Here is a 22,227-nt window from a genome sequence, read left to right on the forward strand (position 1 = left end):
AATTATCCTAAGTATTTTAAACTTAAATCTTTCCCCTGCAAAAAAAAAAGAGAAACAGAATTATGGTGGACATTGTATTATTATTATTATTATTATTACTATAATCTTTCATTTATAAAGTGTTAACATGTTACACAGAACTGACATAGATTAGCAAGTACAAACAATGACACGGGAAGCGAAGAGGACACCATCCAATGTATAATAAATCCTAAAAATGTGTTCACATTATGCGCATTGCGTTACACAATAATACCGCATATGAACTCACTGCCCATACATTGTATGGTAGGGATCATATCTCTGCGTCACATCAAACTAAAAGCAGAATGTGCTCTGGCCAAGCGATATCAAACGTTATGTATATTTATAGGTACTTGACTGTAGACTTGAAAATTGTTACCAAATTATTTTCATGGTTGTATTCTTTCCCCGTTCCACATTGAACATAAATTATAGAAACACTTTACAATACTTAGTATTTATACTAAAATTAATGTAAACAATTTGCCAACTGACTTTTCCAGTCATATGTATGGTAGCTTTGGTTAATGCAAGTACTTTTCATTATATGGTTTTTTTTTGCTTTTTGTTTTGTTTTCATGATGTATAGAAAAAGTTGTTTTGTTATATCAGTCAATACAAGGCCAAAGGCCAGGCAAAGGTCATTTACAATGCAATACAATAATCACACCCAGCAGAGCAGCACATGGGAAGTGCACTGGACTGGGCAGAACTTTATTGGGAGAGAGACCACTTAGGGTGAATTACAAGTCCTAGCAGGCAATATAGCAGAGCGGCCAAATGGCAATGGGGATGGGGGGGGGGGGAGGGTGTTACTTTGAGTTGCCTAACTGGGTGACAGCAACTGTAGTGATGCCTCTGGGGCACAAGTTCATACTTAAAATTAAGAAGAAATTTGTCTATGCGATTGATGTAGTAAATTTTGGTCTCTGATATTTGCATATCATAATAACTTTGGGAATAACAGATCTCATGTTTATTTTTATGGAAAATGTATTTTTCAACTAACTTTTTCCACTCTATCTTTTGCAGTTGTCAAGGTACTTATATGTGCCAGTAGACTTATGTCTCCTCCTTCTTTGGAGCAGACCCTTCCATCCATCACCACAGCTGGGAAAAATCCAACTCTGAGATGCATCTTGCGAGGCAGCAAGGTTTCCAACCATGTTTTGTCATGGTACCGCCAAACAGAAGAGCGAGAGATTCAGTTTCTTGTGAGTCACCGAAATAAGAATCGCCCAACATATGGGAAAGGAATTGCAGAGAGATTCATCCCAGAACTTGAGGAGACATTAAATGCCTTTACACTGACGATTGGGAATGCAGACAAGAGTGACGAAGGACTGAACTACTGCGCAGCTTTTCACTCTAACCAGTACATTTTTGGCCAAGGCACAGAAATCAGAGTTCAAGGTAAGAATTAAAGGAAACCTGAGGCAATAATAAACTAATGAAATAAAAGATTGTATCGATCTTCCTTCATCTCTTTCCTGCTCTCAGAAGCCATTTTCGGCTAGGAAAGTGTTTTAAAGTTGGAATTTCTTATCAGTGAGGGTCACACTGTAGTCACTTCCAGTCTGAATCAGGGCTGAGTCAGCCACTTACATACCTGATATTTAACTCTTTCAGGCAGAGAAAGAAAAAAAAAAGGAACACAGCATAGTTATTTGTGTGCTAGGCACTGTACATACCCATGTCTATCTCATCATGTCACATGTCACCACGGGTATCCTTTAAAGACATACTAAACCCTTAAAGTTGGAATTTCTTATCAGTGAGGGTCACACTGTAGTCACTTGCTGTCAGAATCAGAGCTGAGTCAGCCACTTACATACCTGATATTTAACTCTTTCAGGCAGAGAAAGGAAAAAAAAAGGAACACAGCATAGTCATTTGTGTGCTAGGCACTGTACATACCCATGTCTATCTCATCATGCCACATGTCACCTCGGGTATCCTTTAAAGACATACTAAACCCAAAATAAACTCATAAAAAAATAACACACAGCATTTCGAACTGGGGACTTGTTTAGCACTACTCTGCAATTCTTACCACCCAACACAGCCATTTTCTGTAGCTAGTGGGTTTAAACAAGTTAGTTTAGCTGTTTTTTTTTTCTGAGTTTCACAGCACATTATGTTTGTTTATTTATTTATTTATTATGTAGAATTATCCAAATTTGTATAACTGTGTTTGTCAGACATTTTGTAAACCTTTGTTTTGAGTAACTGTAGTATCCCCTTTGGGCAGCACTAAATGCAACTAAACATTCCTGGTTACAGTTGATCAGTCCTGCAAAAATAAAAAATAAAATTATATTCTGGACCATACTTTCAGAGACTCCTACTATTATTCATACAAAGTGTGTAGCAAGAATTATATGATGTAAAAGTTTAATTTATTTTTTACAAACAGGGCCGATGTGGCCACGCTAAAATCATATAGCCTATTGCTATTATCTTGTCCTGATAGTCTGGTGTTCAGATTGTGACACATTTCCTTTTTTTTCTCCTGCCTGACATGGATTCTTTATTCTTTAGTCCTGCTTTACAATACATTACAGGAATTCCTTTCTAGACTCACTCCTGAGTGGTATTTGTTTTGGTTCACCAATTGTCATTACTCCTAATAAAGCCTCAAGCTAAGTACCCACAGGAAGATGAATCAGGGAATCTGGGCCGACAAACTATCGTTCCCCCGATCCATCTTCTAAATTCGCAGTACACGGAAATTATGACAGGATGCAAATGATCGTTTCAACAATCGTTCAAATTTTCATTAAAGTCTATTAACTTTAGTGGAAATCTTAACAATTGTCTGCGATGTGATTCATCATGGCGGTTGTTCAAAACGAAAAATTGTCACGGGCAGTTTGCTGTTGTTAAACATCATTTAACAAACTTTCATTAAACAATGTTATGCAATATCGCAAACACAGTCTTTCATCGCAAAAAATAATTAGAAAAATCATATCGTGGGTCGGGACCTTCAGAGCTTGGTTGCATACAATTACACTGTGAAAAGGATTGGTAAATCTCATTACATCCACTAGATACACTTACATGACTAGAGGAAGTGGAAATTTGGTTCACAAAACATATTGTTGTCAGTTATCATAATACAAACTCTTTTCTTATAGCTCTCAAGTGTTATGGTTGTTATGGAGGTTTGTCCACCACTAATTTTAGTTTTGTATCCTTTGGTGCCTCAAATTTATCAGGATTGGTAAATAAGTTGGAGGGGAAAGAAAGCAGCATATGAACTGGAAAGAGTTCACAAGCCCATATGCAATTAACTTTTCGCTTGAGTTTTCTCCTAAGAGATCATTTTTCATCTTTTTCAGCACTTTTAAATTGAAAAAGTACCAAATAGTAGGTGAAAAAGTACTATGAAAATTATGTTGAGTATTTTCTTGCTTTTTGGTGGTCTAAAATGCATTTTATTGACAAGATCTGAACTTATCACTTAGGAGAAAACTTTTTCACCTGAGTTATCTCCTAGGAGATAATTTTCATCTTCTCTTTAAACTAACTTTTCAACATTTTAAAATTGAAAAATTACCCAAAAGTTGGTGAAGAAGTTCTACTAAATTTATTTTGAGTATTTTCTTGCTTATTGGTTGCTTAAAATGGTTTTTATGACAAGTAGTGAAAATATCACCTAGGAGAAAACGTAGGTGAAAAAGTGAATTGCATATGGGCCAAAGTCACTTGCAAATGTGCCCATGTCTCTCCCAGCCTAAATCATTTTATTGAGAACATTCCAAAATTGAATTTGAGCACCACTTGAGCATTTGGATCTATTTTTATATCTCAGATATGTTTTATCTACCTTATACTGGGGAGAGGGAAGCAAGGGTAAAAAAAAAACAAAAAAAAAACTGTCCATTCTCTTTATTTTTTAACTCAACAGCTTAGCCACTTAATGACAACTGGACGTTTATAAACGTCCAGTGTATTGTTGAGAGTGCACCCCCAGTTTGTTACTAAATGAGGTACATGGGGTATCATTTTAACTGCGGCGAGTTGTAGAATACATTTTGGTGGGTCTTAAAGCAGTAGGATCAGCCATACTATGCCAGGGAAAAAAACACATATATAAGTAGATAAATACTTGACCTACTTACATAACACATGTATTATACTGTCCACGTTTTGATTTCAGTGAATGTTATATAGTAAATTACGAAAATTCTGTTCCTGGTGGGGGCCATGCCTTTTGCCCACAGTTAAGGCTAACTCGTGATGTCATTTCTGCCCTTTACTTTTTTTCTTGTCTCCTCCAATCGCTGAGTCGTCTCAGCCTTGCTTGTAAACACAAGTGAGTAGGGGATTAGGTTTCAGATAAGAAGCTGGCAGGGAAATAAAGGGAAGAGGAGGAATAGATTATAGATAAAAATAACCCCAGCATGCAATTCTTTGGCACGACTACTAAAGGGCCAGTGTTCCTTAAGTATGTGATAACTCCAAATCATAACAGCAGAAAAAGTTTTGAAAGTTTTGAATGCAGGATTAGCATCTTTATCACTTAATACACTCAGACCAGTTGCTGTTGAAATTTGATTTTTATGGTGACGATACCGCTTTAAAGCTTGGACCCACGTCACATAAACAATAGGTACGGACAAACTCAATCCAACATAAAAAAGTCATTTTCAAAATTATGATCAAATTTGGAAAAAGTTTTAACAAAACTACAAGAGACATATGTGTTAACATTTTAACCATGATAAGTGGTAGAATAGAGTTAAGAGAGTTTTAGGGTTGAGGCCCATGTCTTGTGTATTCTTTTTAGGGCCTGTTCAGACTATATGCGTTCCTAGCCGTTTTCAGGGAACGCGTACTGGTACCAAAAACGCATAGAAACGGCTCCTAATGCTTTTGAATGGGCTAGTTCACATGTATGCGTATAAGACGCATACGTTTCTCATCCGCATTGCTGCACGCAGTTCTGTGCGATACGCATAGAAACGGACGCAATGAAAGTCTATGGACGCGTATCAAAAACGCGTACTATTGCGTTTTTAGCGTCCGTTTTCCTCTGCGGTTCCCATAAATCTTTTTTTTCCCCTGGGTCACGTGTTTGTGCAAAACGCAATAGAAAACGCATTCAAACGCAAGAAAAACGCATGCGTTTTTCAACTTGCATTCCTTTGAATTTATACGCGTTCTACAAACGCAGCAAGTATGAACAGGCCCTTAGTCACAAGTTGAACCAAAGGCAAATAATTTTTTGCATATTCTGTACCAAAACAAAAGACTTGTAAAATGAAAACATTGTGACAGAATATGAAAGAAACAACATATATTGTTACCTTAGGAACTTGGCTTCTTAAATATGTATGCCATGAGGGTATATTACGTTTATTTTTGCAAATAAGGTCGCATAATCATCAATAGTGTACAATTAAAAAGCAAAAATTGAAAAACAGAAAAAAAGGCACCTTTATTTTCAAATACAATACTGTCACTATACATTGTGCTTTGAACATAATCTAAACATTGTTATAACCAGCATGGATAAGCAAATAAAATATGTGGGTTTAACTATTTATTGTAAAGCTGTAATGGATGTAAATTGAGAAATAGTGTGTTTTTCTGTATTTTTTGCCTTTCTTTTGACTTTAAAATGCATTGAAAATAAGGTAATTACTAAACAAAATTATCCCACACTAAAAGCCTAACTTGTCCTGAAAAAAAACAATATATAGATCATTTAGGTGTGATTAGTACTAATACAGATATTGGCAAATGAATGGGAGCAGTGCTGATATGTGAAAATTGGTTTGGTACTGAAGTGGTTAATGTCAATTGTTACAATATCCACTTCTATTGTAGACAAACAGACGATTCATAGACCATCGATGGTGCTCTTTCAACCTTCCTTTTTGGAAATACAGTATGACACAAGTGCCACGTTCCTCTGTCATGTTGAAAATTACTTCCCTGAACCAGTAAGAATAAAGTGGCTCCTTAACAACAAAACTCAAGATGTTGAGACCATCATCTTTCCAGCTGTGAAAAACACAAGAGGCACCTTTGATCAGACTTCTGCTGGCTCCATTCCAGGAAACCTATGGAATAAGAATGCAGTGGTGGCCTGTGTGGTGGATCATGAGTCCGGAGTGCAAACCATGACCATTACGGCTGCTGCACAGATGTCAGAATGTTCCTCAAAAGGTACGCACGATAATAATGTAAGCTTTATTCAAGAAATCCACATGGAAGGGATATAAATAAATTAGACATTTGGTTCAGTAACCATGTGTATTAAACACAATAAGTTCAAAATGAGAGCTTTAGGCTAGGTTCACAGTGGCCATTGCGTTGTGATCCCTGTAAAAGCAGGATCGCAATGCAACTAAATGGGAAAGATGTCAGAACATTTGATCTACATACTTGCACCAGGCAAGTAATTGTGGAAATATTCTAGCCAAAGGTTTTTATTTCCACACTGAGAGCCAGGTTACACCAGGTTTGCTGCCAGACTATATTATGTAAGAAGATAAGACCTTTAACTAGGTCTGAAAGCGCTTTGGGACACTTCGGGCCGCCCCCCACCGAACTGCTGTATGTCACCACCGGAGCTGAATCTCCTTCTGTTATCCCTTCACATTAGATGTCGACCTTCATGCACTTGTAACCTCAAAGGAAATGCCTCACATAGTGTAAAACCAGCGATATTTATTTATGTATAAAAAAGATTGCACTTACAAATTTTCTTCTTTATAAAACAGCACAGAGTTTTTCTGATACGGGCTCTCCCCCGTTTTGTTGGGCCCCGGCTGGCACTTGTAGTCCCTCTGCTGTGTCTGATCTGGTGTGCACTACCGATATCCCCACTGCTCAGGACGCTGCTCTGCCCTCGTGGATTGGCTGCTACTTCCGCATCAGTGATCCCGCCTTACATGTTTCGTCGTAATGACTCATCCAGCCAATCCACAGAGGAGAGCTGTTTTATAAAGAAGAAAATTTGTAAGTGAAATCTTTTTTATACATAAATAAATATCGCTGGTTTTACACTATGTGAGGCATTTCCTTTGAGGTTACAAGTGCATAAAGGTCGACATCTAATGTGAAGGGATAACAGAAGGAGATTCAGCTCCGGTGTTGACATACAGCAGTTCGGTGTGGTGGGGAACGGCCCGAAGTGTCCCAAAGCGCTTTCAGACCTAGTTAAAGGTCTTATCTTCTGGTGAGTGTCTGTACACTGGGTGCTGATGGAGGATAGAGGAAGATAAGAAGTCTTTGTTGTTGCCTTTGCAGATGTGGACTATGCGGTTGAAGCCATTTTTATTCACATGGACTTAGTTGTGTAGCGCTTACCTTCTGTTGTGTTTGTATAGCTAAGTGTGATCAGAAGGGGCAGCTCCAACTTATTATTGGACTTTTTTAGAATCCTGTTTATGTGTGGTGTAGCGCTGGGCTCCTTATACATAGATTATATTATGTAATGGGCAGCTATGGACCAACAGACATGCATGGGCCCCTTCACGCAGTCCTTTTTTGCTGTATATAGGAATGTCAGTTGCAATATTGTGACAGACATTCTCAACTTGCACTCTACGGATATTCACCCCTTGCATTACTCACTCGTGAGGCTCCAGGACTTGTCCAGAGCTGCCCTACTCTATGAAACTCCCTTCTTCCCCATCAGGCTCACCCCTACTTTCAACTCATTCAAGCAGGACTTAAAGATCCATTTTGCTCACCGCCTACCTGCCATACTCATAGCTTTAACCTCCTCACTGGGACCTACTCCCCACCCCTTATGTGTCTTTTCCCCCCACCCTTAGATTTTAAACCTATTTGGTACAGCCCTTCCCCGTGTGCTCTCTTTCATCACCATATGGACGCAGTGGGGGACATTTTTATGAAGAGTGTCTAAGACAAAATACCGGTAGGTTTTTAGAAATCCATGCAGAACTGTCTCAGACATCCTTAAGCTGGCCACTAATGATCCAATCTTTTTCTTCCAATCTTACCATTTCTATGTAATATAAGGTAACTGCCTGAAGTATACATTCAGTATATTCACTCAATTTAGCCTTATACTACATAGATTTGGTAAGATTGGATGAAAAAGATTGGATCATTAGTGGCCACCATAAGAATTCACTAAACAGTCTAGATTGCTTCTTAAACTGTTAGAAATGGGAGGAGTTAGGAAGGTCTCTCAGGCAGTGCATTGTGTGAGGGAAATGGCTGTTGCTGAGGTAACCAATACATCTGCTGTATTGCATCAATGCCCAGCACTGGAATGGTTAAGGACAGAACAGCTTCACAGAACACCTGGCAGCAGGGAGGAGGAGCACTTCACAAATCATGTCTAGCCTGCACTGCTGCACTATCTGTAGAACTGCTATTAAGTATTTTCCTATTACTACTGCACAGTTTAGGAATGGATTTGCACTTTTCTTAACTGTAGTGCCAGGGGCGTAACTAGAAATCCCCAGGGCCCCCTGCAAAAAAAAAATCCTCTCCTCTCAGCGCTCCCCTCCTGCAATCTTTAGTGACAGCGGGCGGGCAGCAGCAGCGGCAGGCAGGTCACATACCTCCTTCGCCCCGGGCCCCCCCACGGGGGCAGGGGTCGCATCCCCTATTGTTACGCGGGTGTGTAGTGCAGCTCTAGAAATCCACACTAAACTTCTGCTATTATGTAGGATTTGAGAAGTTTCTTATTATCATGCAGAACAGTTCCTCCTGCTGGTTCGAACAGTTTAAAAAGAAGAAACTGTCGGTAATGCTTTGATAAATCTGGCCCAGTGAGTGACTCTTCTGCTATATTTATCCCTACATTGCAATCCATCATAGTTTATTGTTGCGTCACTATTTTGTGTACCATTGTTTAACATTTTAATGTTCCTGTGTAGCATTGGTTAATGTTATGAATATATTCATTTTACAGTACTGCATAATATGTTAGCGCTTTATGTATACACTAGTAAAAACACCCGCCCGTTAAAAATCGGGTGCTATGCTACAACCGCTAGCCCCCCCCCAAATCATGCACAGACGCGTCCCAATTGGTCATCCCCCATCGCTGTCCAAAGTATATGCACACAGGGAGATGTTGCTTGCTTGTCAGTTGGAAAAAGCTGTTATTAATCACAATGCAATGAGATTCACAGACAGCAAACCGTCAGGGCCCTTTTCCACTAGCGGCGATTGCAATGCTGAATCTCAAAATCGCAAAACGCTAGTGATTTTAAAATTGCTACAGTTTGCTTTTTAACATAGGAATTGTGGTAGGTAATTTCCACTAGCGTGATTCGTTTTTTACTGAAGCGTGATCGCGCCGCGGAGCGGTTTTTGCCGCGATTTTGCCATGCTGTGCATTGCATAGCAAATCGCCGGGAAATTTTGTACTTTTGCTGAATCACAATTGCTAACGTTTAGCCCTAACACTAGCGATTGCTAGTGGAAAAGGGCCCTCAGGTTTGGAAGCAGGGACACACACACACACAGGGACAGAACGCAGGGACACTTAGGTATTAGTATATAGGATTTTACTACTGTAATAATTAACAATAATAATTGTTGGGATGCAGATATGGTGCCATATCTGAGGACAGGCAGCGTGAGCATCTACACTAGACTACCAGAGCGGGTACAGCTCATCAAGTATACTACCCACTTCAGGTGGTCCGACATAGTGTCACCCAACCCTAACTAATAAGAAAAGTTTCAAAATCACATACATTGTAATAAACATTGACTGAAGAGCCATTTAATGTTTCCTATAAAACTTGCTTGTTTTATTGCAGAGTGTATGAGGAATCTCACATCTAGTGTCACCGCGATCACAGGAACTAAGCCAAAAAAGAAGGAACTACGTGCAGGTATAATAACGTGTAATAAACATTTGATGTAAAGAAAACCTGTTGACATTTTATAGAAGCAGGTGTTCGACCAGTGCTAACACAGACTGGGATTTTAATAGAAGAAACAAATATAGCTTTATTATTTTCAGAACATGGAACTTTGGTACTGATTAACAGCGTATGTGCGTAGGCACATTTTATTCATATAAAATATTTTAAGAGCTTGATGTGTACAGTGTTTATAAAATTAAACAGCAAGCAGGATGACGTGACAGGGAACTTATGATAAAAGATATTTAGTTTACATGGCTATTATCTGAAAAAGTCCAAATTTGTGTTCTCTTATAAATAGCTGATGATGTTTAACCACTTCAGCCCACAGTGTTGTTCACCTTATGCATCCGAGCAACTTTCACCTCCCATTCATTCGCCAATAACTTTATCACTACTTATCACAATGAAATTATCTATATCTTCTTTTTTTCACCACTAATTAGGCTTTCTTTGGGTGGTACATTTTGCAAATAATTATTTTATTAAGAAGATTAAGAAAGAAATGGAAAACATTCATTATTTCTCAGTTTTTGACCATCATAGTTTGAAATTAATACATGCTACCGTAAGTAAAACCTATGTATTTTATTTGCCCATTTGTCCTGGTTATTACACAATTTAAATTATGTCCCTATTACAATTTATGACGCTGATATTTTATTTGGAAATAAAGGTGCATTTTTTTCAATTTGCATCCATCTGTATTTACAAGCTTATAATTAAAAAAAAATTACATTAATATACTCTCTTGACAGGCATATTTAAAAAGTTCAGTCCCTTAGGTAACTATTTATGTTGTGTTTTTTTTTTTATTGTCATTTTTTTTAATTAAAATTTTTATTTGGGTAGTTTTTGTTGTGGGAGGTAAACAGCAAATTTTAAATGTAATATAATGTATTTATATATTAAAAAATGTATGTGGTGTAATTTTACTATTTGGCCACAAGATGGCCACCGTCAAAAAGTCCTGGAAGCGAACTAGAAAGAGGAAGGGAAACTTTTTTTTACGCAGAAAGACCACGGCCTCTGATAAGAGGCCGTGGTCTCTTCTGCCGGGGACTTTGATGAATGGCAACTATATTCCCATTCATTGATCTGGGGGCTAACAGCAGGCGTGCGTGGGAACTCGCACGATCACTCGCCACAGGCAGCAGCAGCTGCACAGTCTATCTGGACGGATATATTCATCCAGATAGGCTTAAGTGATTAAAGGATACCAGAAGTGACATGTGACATGATGAGATAGACATGTGTTTGTACAGTGCCTAGCACACAAATAACTATGCTGTGTTCCTTTGTTTCTTTCTCTGCCTGAAAGAGTTAAATATCAAGTATGTAAGTGGCTGACTCAGTCCTGGCTTTTTACCTCTTTTTGCTCTCAGAAGCCATTTTCTGCTAGGAAAGTGTTTTATAGTTGAAGTTTCTTATCAGTGAGGGTCACACTGTAGTCACTTTCTGTCTGAGTCAGGACTGAGTCAGACACTTACATACCTGATATTTAACTCTTTCGGGCAGAGAAAGAAAAAAAAGGACACCTTGCACATCAGCAGATTTTTATATACAGCTGTGTGTTTTATGTATACAGTATACACTAGCTGCAATATTTTTGCCTTCTTGGACTTGCTCTTAAAACGGGCCTGAACTCAGATCATCCCCTCTGCTCTAAAAGATATGCAACAGCATAATAACCTTTAAACAAAAAACATTTCTTTCTTACAGCTGATACAAATTATAAAATAAATCTGCACTGTTTCTTCTTCCTGATTCATGGAAGCAGACATATTGTTAACCTCCTGGTACTTTCCAATGAGCTGCCTTATCTGCCATGGCAGTCATGTGACACAGGGGAGGAATCAAATTACAACTTGGGATTAGACACAAATGAGGAGGAATGAAACGGGCTAAACTCTATAAATACATACAGGGTGCATTTCTCTATGTTTTCCTTCTGTCCTGTGCAAGAGGTCAGGTCCTCTTTAAAGCAAACCTAAAGCAAACAAACAAACAAAAAAACTTATGATATAATGAATTGTATGTGTAGTACGGATAATTAATAGAACATTAGCAGCAAAATAAAGAGTTTCATATTCTGATTTTCAGTTATATAGCTTTATTTATAACATTGCATCATACTGTCACAGTTGCAGTTTTAAAAGCACTCTTTATCTTTTAAACTACAAAACAAAGCAGAAATAATAACCCTTTGAACTTTCCTGCAGTAAAACCTTATATCAAGCTGTCTCATTATTTCTTGGCTTTTTAAGTGCTTCGGAAAACAAGACTGAATTGGACCCAAGTTGGGTCGAATAGCACAGAGAAGCTCTTTTGCATAGATAATAACTATTTGCCGTTTGCAAACCACACTCTGTATTTTAACCTATAAAACAAAGCAGAGCTAATGACCCTTTGAACTTTCCTGCAGTAAAACGTTAAACAAGCAAGAAACAGTGAGAGACATGTTGAGATAGGTGCTTCAGAAAACAGGACAGTCTTCTAACCCAGTTGGGTCTAAGAGCTCAGAGAAGCTGTTTTCCATAGAGGCCAACTGAAGTTACTTAACTCTTCCTGTACTGGAAAACAATATGAGAATTTTCTTTGTGACTAATGTTCTTTTTTTTAGCTGTACTACACATACAATTCATTATCTCAAGTTGTTTTTTTTCACTTCAGGTTTGCTTAAGGCCTCTTTCCCACCAGGACATTGCGTTTTAGGGGAAGTTATAGGTCGCATAACGTGCCTCTAACGCAACGCCTGGTGGTGTTGGTGGAGAACGCTACCTAGAGCTGTGTTATGCAGCTCTTGGTGTGCCTTTTTTGTGCTATAGACTGCGGAGACCACGTGATCCGCATCACGTGGTCCCGCCAGCCAATCACCGCACAGAGCAGCGCTCCAGGAAGTAAACACTGCATGTCACACCGTGCAATGAATATTAATTAGCCATATGGCTGGCTGAGGAGGAGGAGGGGAGACCTCTTCCTCCAACATTACTGAGCATGTGCAAACATTCTAACGCGGCTTAGCCGCGTATAACGCACAGCATGCAGCACTTTAACCTGATGTGCAGTGTTACAATGTAACGCAACGTGGGCACTGTGAACAGCCCATTGATTTTTCATTACTGTGAGTTGGGCTGTGTTACAGGCTGCTCTAACGTGCCCCTGTAATGTCCCACTGTGTAAACAGCCTTAAAGTAATTCCATGATTACTGAGCGCTGCTTAGAGATTAGCGAGCCAAAATTGTACGTTCAATTTCAAAGCGAATCAGGCCTTTTTCTCTTACTGAACTTTCCTGCGAGAAAGGCCCAGTGATTCACCATGCAGTCAATTCTTGATGAACAATGATCGCAGGCAAATCATAAGGGCAACATGAGCCAACATTTTGTCGGGATGCACAGAATAGGCGTCTTATGAGCAAATTCTTGTGAATCTTATTAGTACAATAAGTGAACCAATAGGGTAATTTAAAGTGTCTTCGCCAGGGCTGCTAGTTTAGTATAGCAATTTCTGGCAGTAGGGGGCATCATGTATGCAGATTTACATCGGTGATCTTCATTTAAGGTCCAGGATATTGTCACAGGATCATTTCCAAGGATATTGGCGTGGAATCATTAATTACAGGAAAGTAATTATGGTTGGTTAAGAAAATTAAAATAAATTTTAGTAGTTATATTTTTGTTTCAATTTTTAACTCTTTTTAACTCTGTGAGAATTTGTAAGGGTTACATTAGTACCCCAATACCCATTTTACCTAGGGAAGGGGTAAGCATTTGGCTGTCACCTTGAATGGGATCTTCTCCACGAACCAACCACAGTTGCCGAATTTCCACTTTCCTGGCAGTGTCATGCAAACTAGCTGCACTGCATGCCGGGAGATGTAGTCCATGGATACGAGTAGTGAAAACGCGGCACTGTGATGCTGATGTCCTCACCCAACCCCTCTCCCCCCATGGCACATTCCCCTTATGTAGAGGTTAATTTAAAAATCCCTGGTGCTAAAAAAAAAAAAAAAAAATAATCCCTGGTGCTCAGTTGCCTTGAACCCCCCCCCCACCAGCAGTATGATTATTTCTGTATAGAACATACATGATGTCAAACTCCGGCCCATGGGCCAAATCTGGCCCTCGGGGCCATCAGATTTGTCCCTCAGGTGGTTTTCCCACTTTGCATGATGTTTGGCCCTTTCTAGACCACCAGAGAAGTTATATTGGAGAATAAGCTTTAGATCAACAGGGAATCCATATGGGGAGGGGGAAAGCACTGGCTACCAGGGAACTGTATTGGAAAGGGAGGGGGCTACTAGACACCGGGCAACCATATACGGAAAGTAGGGGGACTCTAGAAACTAGGAAACTGTATAGGGGAGAGAGAGAGGACAACTAAACATCAGGGAATTTTATAGGGGAGGGAGGGTAAAAACCACTAAACACCGGGGATCTGTATAGATGAGAGAGGAAGGACCACTAAACACCAAGGAACTGTATAGGGGAGGGAGGAGGGCCACTAGACACCAGAGAACTGTATATTGGAGGAAGGGGGGGCCTCTAGACACCAGGGAACTGTATAGGGGAGGGAGGAGGGCCACTAGACACCAGGAAACTGTATGGAGAAGGAGGGGGCTATTAGACACCAGACAACTTTATAAGGGAGAGAGGTGGCCGCTAGACATTAAGTTGGGCCCGCGACTTGGTCCCAGAGCTCAATTTCGGCCCACTTTGTATTCGAGTTTGACACCCCTGGTATAGAACATATTTGCAAAAAACGGATAAACAGGCATTCTTGATAAACAAAATGGAAACTACCTATTTGACATAGATTTATTTGCCATTTAATTATTATGACACACTGACAGGGGAATGATTTAGACTATGCTGCTGGTGTGGCCCCCTTGTAGCCTGTGGGGCCCTATGCAGCTGCATTATCACTTCTGTATAAGCCTCCTCTATTGAACAATAGCAATTTTTGATACAGGGAGACATCTGTGTTGTCCAGGGAAATGCACTATGAATGTTCCTGAGTGGCTGAATATCTAAAATAATGTTAGCAAAAATTACAGCAAACATTCCAGCTCTCATCCCTTAGCCTGTCCCGGAGCAGCAGATGTCTGCAGAGGGAAGTATATAATTCATTTCTCTTCCTCCTTTCAGCTTCCCTCCATCCCTTTCACTCCCCCTCGGGAGGTGAAATTACACAGTTGGAATTTCCCAGTGATTTGCAAACTAACAGCTGTTTAAAAACAGAAAGGTTGTAAAATTTGCAAATTCTTTTTCCTGAGTAGTCAGACACGGCACCATGGGTTTTGAATTCCAGAACAAAATAGCCTCCAAAATTTCTACTCCTACAAGTTACAAATATAATTTTTCAACAGTGTGTGACCCTAATGAGAAGCCAGAATATCTGATAAATGTGACTAATCCAACATCAAAGTAACCATTTGATATTTTTTTCTGTGTTTCGTAGCTATAAAAATATATAGAAAACGAAATTGTTGTGATTCAATTACGCACTGAGCAATATAGCTTTCTTTGAGAAAAAACTTTTACAAAACGTTAGGCTTTACAAACTTTACATATTTTTGGAGTGTTTCCAAATCTGCAAACTGGTTTTTATTTTTATTTATTTTTTACTTTATTTTGAAACTTATTCTTTAAAGCGTACCCGAGGCAACATATGACATGATGAGATAAACATGTGTATGTAAAGTGCAAAATATCAATAACCAGGCTGTTTTACTTGTTTTATTTTGCTGCCTGAAAGAGTTAATTTTAAAGCATGGAAGTGACAGCTTCTGTCTTGTCGGTACCTTGTCAGGAACATAGTAAACATCACTGATAAGCAAAGTACAGCCATAAACGTTTTCCTAGCAGAATACAACTTCTGAGGGCAAGGAGAGATATAAAAGGTCAATAGTTTGTGTATTTTAACTCCGGGATACTTAATAGACTGCCATTGAGCAGAGACAACAAAACATTCAATCTACTTTGTAAATGTTTAAATATGAAATAAAAGCATTGAAAATCTAATAAAGTCATTTTTAGGAGTAAGAGGATAAATACAATTGTTGATCTCTTTATTTTTTTTCACATTGAGTTCACTTTAACACAGGCCTCAATTCACTAAGCTTTATTGAACACTTTCGATAATTTACCTCATGAGTAAAATCTTATTTTGAATTCACTAAGATGTTATAAATGTATTAAATGTTTTATCGATAAAACGTTTAACAAATCTATAATACCTTAGTGAATTCAAAATTAGATTTTACTCATGAAGTAAATTTTCAATCGATCGATGAAGTGTTTGATAAAGCTTAGTGATTGAGGCCATAGTGTAAAACTGTTACTCAGTTATGCTGGGAATACACGGCTCGATTTTCCGCTCGATTTTCCCACTCGATCGTTTCGCTGCTCGATTTCTGTGGGCGATTCTCTTATCTTCTGCTCGTTTTTCTTATCTTTTTACATTGTCCTCTATACGGAATTGAGTGGCGAAACGATCAGGCTGGAGATTGGACATGTCGGAAATTATCAATCGAGAGATCTAAAAAGCTCAGAATCTAACCGTGTATTCCCAGCATTACCTTCTGTCTACTTGATACATACATGCCTGATTTTTTTAAACAGCAAAACTGAACAGCAGACACAGAACATTTATATTGTGCTTTGCTTCTAGCAGACCCAAAGTGCCAGTAGCAGTATTACCTGCAGTGTACATAACATTATAAATGAGTTTGCTTGTTTTTTTTTTTTATATATAGAATTCATTTATAGATTATTTAGTCAGTATTTGCCTCTTGTACAATCTTCCCTTACCATGATTTGCAGTGTGAACGTTAGCACAGATGGCAACATGTGCTGTCCTGTCAGATGCAACTCGGTGGAATGTTTGTTTCTGAGATTTCCAAAGCTAGTGAAAATAATGCTTAGTCTACCAGAATTCCCTTTTTCTCCCGAGCTTTCTCCTAGGAGATCATTTTTCATCTTCTATTTAAAATAACTTTCAATCACCTTTCAACTGAAAAAGCAATGAAGAGTAGGAGAAAAAGTTTTATTACAATAATTATGCGTATTTTCTTGCTTTATGGTGCCCTAAAAGGCAAGTTTAAAAATATCACCCAGGAGAAAACTTGGGAGAAAAGTAAATTGCATATGAGCCAGAGGCCCGTATGCAATTACTTTTTTCTCCCGAGTTTTCTCCTAGTTGATATTTTCAAACCTATCAATAAAATGCCCTTTTAAGCCACCAGCAAGCCAGAAAATGCTCAAAATAGTTTTGATAGTACTTTTTCACCTACTTTTTGGTACTTTTTCGATTGCAAAGCAATGAATAACAGAAGAAAATTATCTCCGAGGAGAAAACTCAAAAGAAAAAGTGAATTGCTTATGGGCCAGAGTTACATTCGAAGAAGGATCCACAAACCAGACAAGGGGCCATATGCAATTCATTTTTTCTGCTGACTTTTCTCCTAGGTAATATTTTTAAATATGTTTATAATGTGCCTTTTAAGCCAACAGAAAGCAAGAAAATACTCAAAATAATTTTGATAGTACTTTTACACCGACTTTTTGGTACTTTTTTCAGTTGAAAAGTGCTGGAAAGTTATTTTAAATAGAGGATGAAAAATTATTTCCTAGGAAAAAACTGAGGAGAAAAAGGGAATTGCATATGGGCCCAGGTCAGTGAAAAAGCTGGTATTCTTTATTGAAAACTCCACATGACAGAGGACAATAAAAACCACAGGATCAACTAACGCATATCGGGCCTACAATCTGCCCTTAGTCTTATGACTAAGGGCAGATTGTAGGCCCTATACACGTTAGCTGATCCTGTGGTTTTTATTGTCCTCTATCATGTGGAGTATTCAATAAAGAATACTAGCTTTTTTACCGACCTCGTCTGGTTTGTGGATTTTTCTTCGCTTGTACCTGTGGATTGGTTTGGCTCATCTGATCCTGCACCGACTGATATGGTCTGAAGGGATTTTTTGAGCATTTTTGCCATGGGCCAGAGGGTTGGATCTGGACAGTAACAGTGTCATAAAATTGTGTCCTGAATAATTTACTGCTTTCTACTATATGTCACTACAGTGCTTCTTTAACATTGAGTTCAGTGGAGAGAATTCTGCATGTTCAAAAAACATGAATTAATCATTACTCTGCTTTGTTAAATGACCTGTTCACACAGTAACCATACATCTCCATTATTTTTTTCAGTGTAGGTTGTTTATAGCTTTACCTACTGCATACATATTAAAGATTCATGAATCATATTTCATGTTTATCTAATTAAAAAAATACATACATTAATATTTTTGATGCTCAATGTATGTAATTGATAAACAATACAAACAATATTATTATTTTAAGTATGACATTTAGTACAGACAAAATCATGTTTAACCTCACTAGCGGTAATTCCGAGTTATGCTTGGGCTAGTTGCCGGGAGCTCTACTATAGCGCGCACCGGGAGATTATACTTACCTCCCGAGGGATCCAGATGTCGGTAGCCGTTCTCCTCCCTGTCCTCCGAGGCTCTGAATCACTCTGGTGAGATCATCGATCATTCCGTCATCTCACCACAGAGTTACAGCGCCACCTGGAGGACAGAGGTAAAATTGCAGTGCTGGAGCTGTGATTTTTTTCCCCTAATTTTAGGGTCTGAAGTCTTGTGAGCAGGTAACCACCTACCTTTATTGCGGTAGTAATTTAGCCCCATACAACTTTTTTCCAGAATACCCATATAGTTCATGGTGATCCAGAACAGAGTGAATTGTATGTGTAGTACGGATAATTCATAGAACATTAGTAGCAAAGAAAAGTCTCATATTTTTATTTTCAGTTATAAAGATTTTTTTATAACATTGATTCATTCACTAATATTTGCAGTTTACAAACCCCACTCTGTATTTGAAACTATGAAACAGAGCAGAGCTGATGACCCTTTCCTACAGTAAAAACTGTGAGAGACAGGTTAAGTTGAGTGCTTCAGAAAACAGCACTGTAACCCACCAAGCTTGGTCGGAGAGCTCAGAGAAGCTCTGTTGCATAGAATAGATAACAACTGAAGTTTCTTAACTCTTCCTGTACTGGAAACAATATGAGACTCATATCTGTGCTTTTAATGTTCTATTTCTTAGCTGTACTACATATACAAATCACAAGTTCATTTTCACTTCCCTTTAACAAGTTAGAGTGTTGTACCCTGTTAGCCATCAGTAAAAGCAAGAAGTTTTTAATTAGGATGATACCATTTATTGGCTAAGTTAGAGGTAAATAAAAAGTAAGTTTTCGCTAATAAGCCTTCTTCAGACTTAGTTCCTGTATATTAACAAGATGTTAAAACACACAGCTTATATACACAGGACATTCAGAGAAGAAATTGAGAAATTAAGGCATCTAATTACATTTATTTATGTTTGACACACACAAGCAATAGAACACAGCAATACATGCATGCAGCTACATTTGAGTCGTCAGCAGGTGCTCGTCAGCCAATCAGGATGCACTGTCATACACCCTTTACCTGCCATACCACATCTAGCAGCCATTAGCATTCAGGTGGGAGGCTTCAGTTGGACGCAAATCGCAAGATTGCGTCGCTAGCAGGACCGCCCCGTGCAGGCATCCCTCCCACAGGGGTCCCTCCCTAACCGCTCACCTGTCCGCCATGTCCTACAGCTGAAAAAAAACGTTTAAAAACACACGATTGGTTCGCACGATGGCCAGGGGCCCCGGACCTCTCTCACTGGCCGGGGCCCCAAGGCCAATGCGCGATACCTGGAGGGGAGTGCAGGTGGGCCTGGACCTCTCACACCCAGGCTCTGGACCTCTCACATCCAGAAAACCCACCAACACTGCCTCCATACTGAATGCTAAATTCGACACACACAAGCAATAGAACACAGCAATACATGCATGCAGCTACATTTGAGTCGTCAGCAGGTGCTCGTCAGCCAATCAGGATGCACTGTCATACACCCTTTACCTGCCATACCACATCTAGCAGCCATTAGCATTCAGGTGGGAGGCTTCAGTTGGATGCAAATCGCAAAATTGTGTCGCTAGCAGGACCGCCCCGTGCAGGCATCCCTCCCACAGGGGTCCCTCCCTAACCGCTCACCTGTCCGCCATGTCCTACAGCTGAAAAAAAATGTTTAAAAACACACGATTGGTTCGCACGATGGCCAGGGGCCCCGGACCTCTCTCACTGGCCGGGGCCCCAAGGCCAATGCGCAATACCTGGAGGGGAGTGCAGGTGGGCCTGGACCTCTCACACCCAGGCTCTGGACCTCTCACATTCAGAAAACCCACCAACACTGCCTCCATACTGAATGCTAAATTCGACACACACAAGCAATAGAACACAGCAATACATGCATGCAGCTACATTTGAGTCGTCAGCAGGTGCTCGTCAGCCAATCAGGATGCACTGTCATACACCCTTTACCTGCCATACCACATCTAGCAGCCATTAGCATTCAGGTGGGAGGCTTCAGTTGGACGCAAATCGCAAGATTGCGTCGCTAGCAGGACCGCCCCGTGCAGGCATCCCTCCCACAGGGGTCACACCCTGGCAGGTAAAGGGTGTATGACAGTGTTGGTGGCTTTTCTGGATGTGAGAGGTCCAGAGCCTGGGTGTGAGAGGTCCAGGCCCACCTGCACTCCCCTCCAGGTATCGCGCATTGGCCTTGGGGCCCCGGCCAGTGAGAGAGGTCCGGGGCCCCTGGCCATCGTGCGAACCAATCGTGTGTTTTTAAACGTTTTTTTTCAGCTGTAGGACATGGCGGACAGGTGAGCGGTTAGGGAGGGACCCCTGTGGGAGGGATGCCTGCACGGGGCGGTCCTGCTAGCGACGCAATCTTGCGATTTGCGTCCAACTGAAGCCTCCCACCTGAATGCTAATGTCTGCTAGATGTGGTATGGCAGGTAAAGGGTGTATGACAGTGCATTCTGATTGGCTGACGAGCACCTGCTGACGACTCAAATGTAGCTGCATGCATGTATTGCTGTGTTCTATTGCTTGTGTGTGTCGAATTTAGCATTCAGTATGGAGGCAGTGTTGGTGGGTTTTCTAGATGTGAGAGGTCCAGAGCCTGGGTGTGAGAGGTCCAGGCCCACCTGCACTCCCCTCCAGGTATCGCGAATTGGCCTTGGGGCCCCGGCCAGTGAGAGAGGTCCGGGGCCCCTGGCCATCGTGCGAACCAATCGTGTGTTTTTAAACGTTTTTTTTCAGCTGTAGGACATGGCGGACAGGTGAGCGGTTAGGGAGGGACCCCTGTGGGAGGGATGCCTGCACGGGGCGGTCCTGCTAGCGACGCAATCTTGTGATTTGCGTCCAACTGAAGCCTCCCACCTGAATGCTAATGGCTGCTAGATGTGGTATGGCAGGTAAAGGGTGTATGACAGTGCATCCTGATTGGCTGACGAGCACCTGCTGACGACTCAAATGTAGCTGCATGCATGTATTGCTGTGTTCTATTGCTTGTGTGTGTCGAATTTAGCATTCAGTATGGAGGCAGTGTTGGTGGGTTTTCTGGATGTGAGAGGTCCAGAGCCTGGGTGTGAGAGGTCCAGGCCCACCTGCACTCCCCTCCAGGTATTGCGCATTGGCCTTGGGGCCCCGGCCAGTGAGAGAGGTCCGGGGCCCCTGGCCATCGTGTGAACCAATCGTGTGTTTTTAAACATTTATTTATGTTTGCAAAATAATTTTTCTCCTCTGAATGTCCAGTGTATATGAGCTGTGCATTTTAACATCTCGTTAATATACAGCAAATATGTCTGAAGAAGGCTTATTAGCCGAAAGCTTACTTTTTACCTCTAAGTTAGCCAATAAATGGTATCATTCTGATTCAATATTTCTTGTATTAACCCCCCTGGTGGTATGATTATTTCTGGATTTTAGGGTCTTTTTAAAAGGTTTCAGAACCTAAAATCAGGAAAAAATCATGCTGCCAGAACGCCAGCAGCCCCTGCACTCACCCCCCTCCCTGTGCTCCAGCACTTAAATTTACCTCCGTCCTCCAGGTGGTGCTGTAGCATTTTGGTGAAATTAATGACGGTGACTCACCAGAGTGATTCAGAGCCTTAGAGAAGCTGTGCCCAACCTACGGCCCGTGGGCCATTTGTGGCCCGCGAGGCCAGTTTATGTGGCCCGCGCGACGGTGTCCTGCAGAGGGAGAGGATCGGGTGGTATTGTTACAGACCGTTATACTAGTATCGGCACTCGGCAAGTAAGTAGTCCCGCGCATGCTGCGTATTCAGCCCTGGGTAGCGCTGGGATAGTTAGAAAGCCTCTCTCATTGGTTACTGCAGGAACCTTCCTCCAAT

The 22,227-nt window shown here is 40.4% G+C and overlaps 1 protein-coding gene across 1 annotated transcript in view; it reads left to right on the plus strand.

The window, feature by feature from the left end:
- The window catches only part of LOC137528259 (immunoglobulin kappa light chain-like), a 31,202-nt gene that overhangs the window by 1,649 nt on the left and 7,326 nt on the right, over nt 1–22,227 (plus strand). Inside the window, exons 2-4 of the mRNA XM_068249544.1 lie at nt 1,057–1,437; nt 5,863–6,204; nt 9,792–9,866. Of these exons, the coding sequence (XP_068105645.1) occupies nt 1,057–1,437; nt 5,863–6,204; nt 9,792–9,866 (798 nt within the window). The remainder of the gene's footprint in view (nt 1–1,056; nt 1,438–5,862; nt 6,205–9,791; nt 9,867–22,227) is intronic.

The sequence above is a fragment of the Hyperolius riggenbachi genome, chromosome 8 (genome assembly GCF_040937935.1).
Source record: "Hyperolius riggenbachi isolate aHypRig1 chromosome 8, aHypRig1.pri, whole genome shotgun sequence".
NCBI lineage: Eukaryota > Metazoa > Chordata > Amphibia > Anura > Hyperoliidae > Hyperolius > Hyperolius riggenbachi.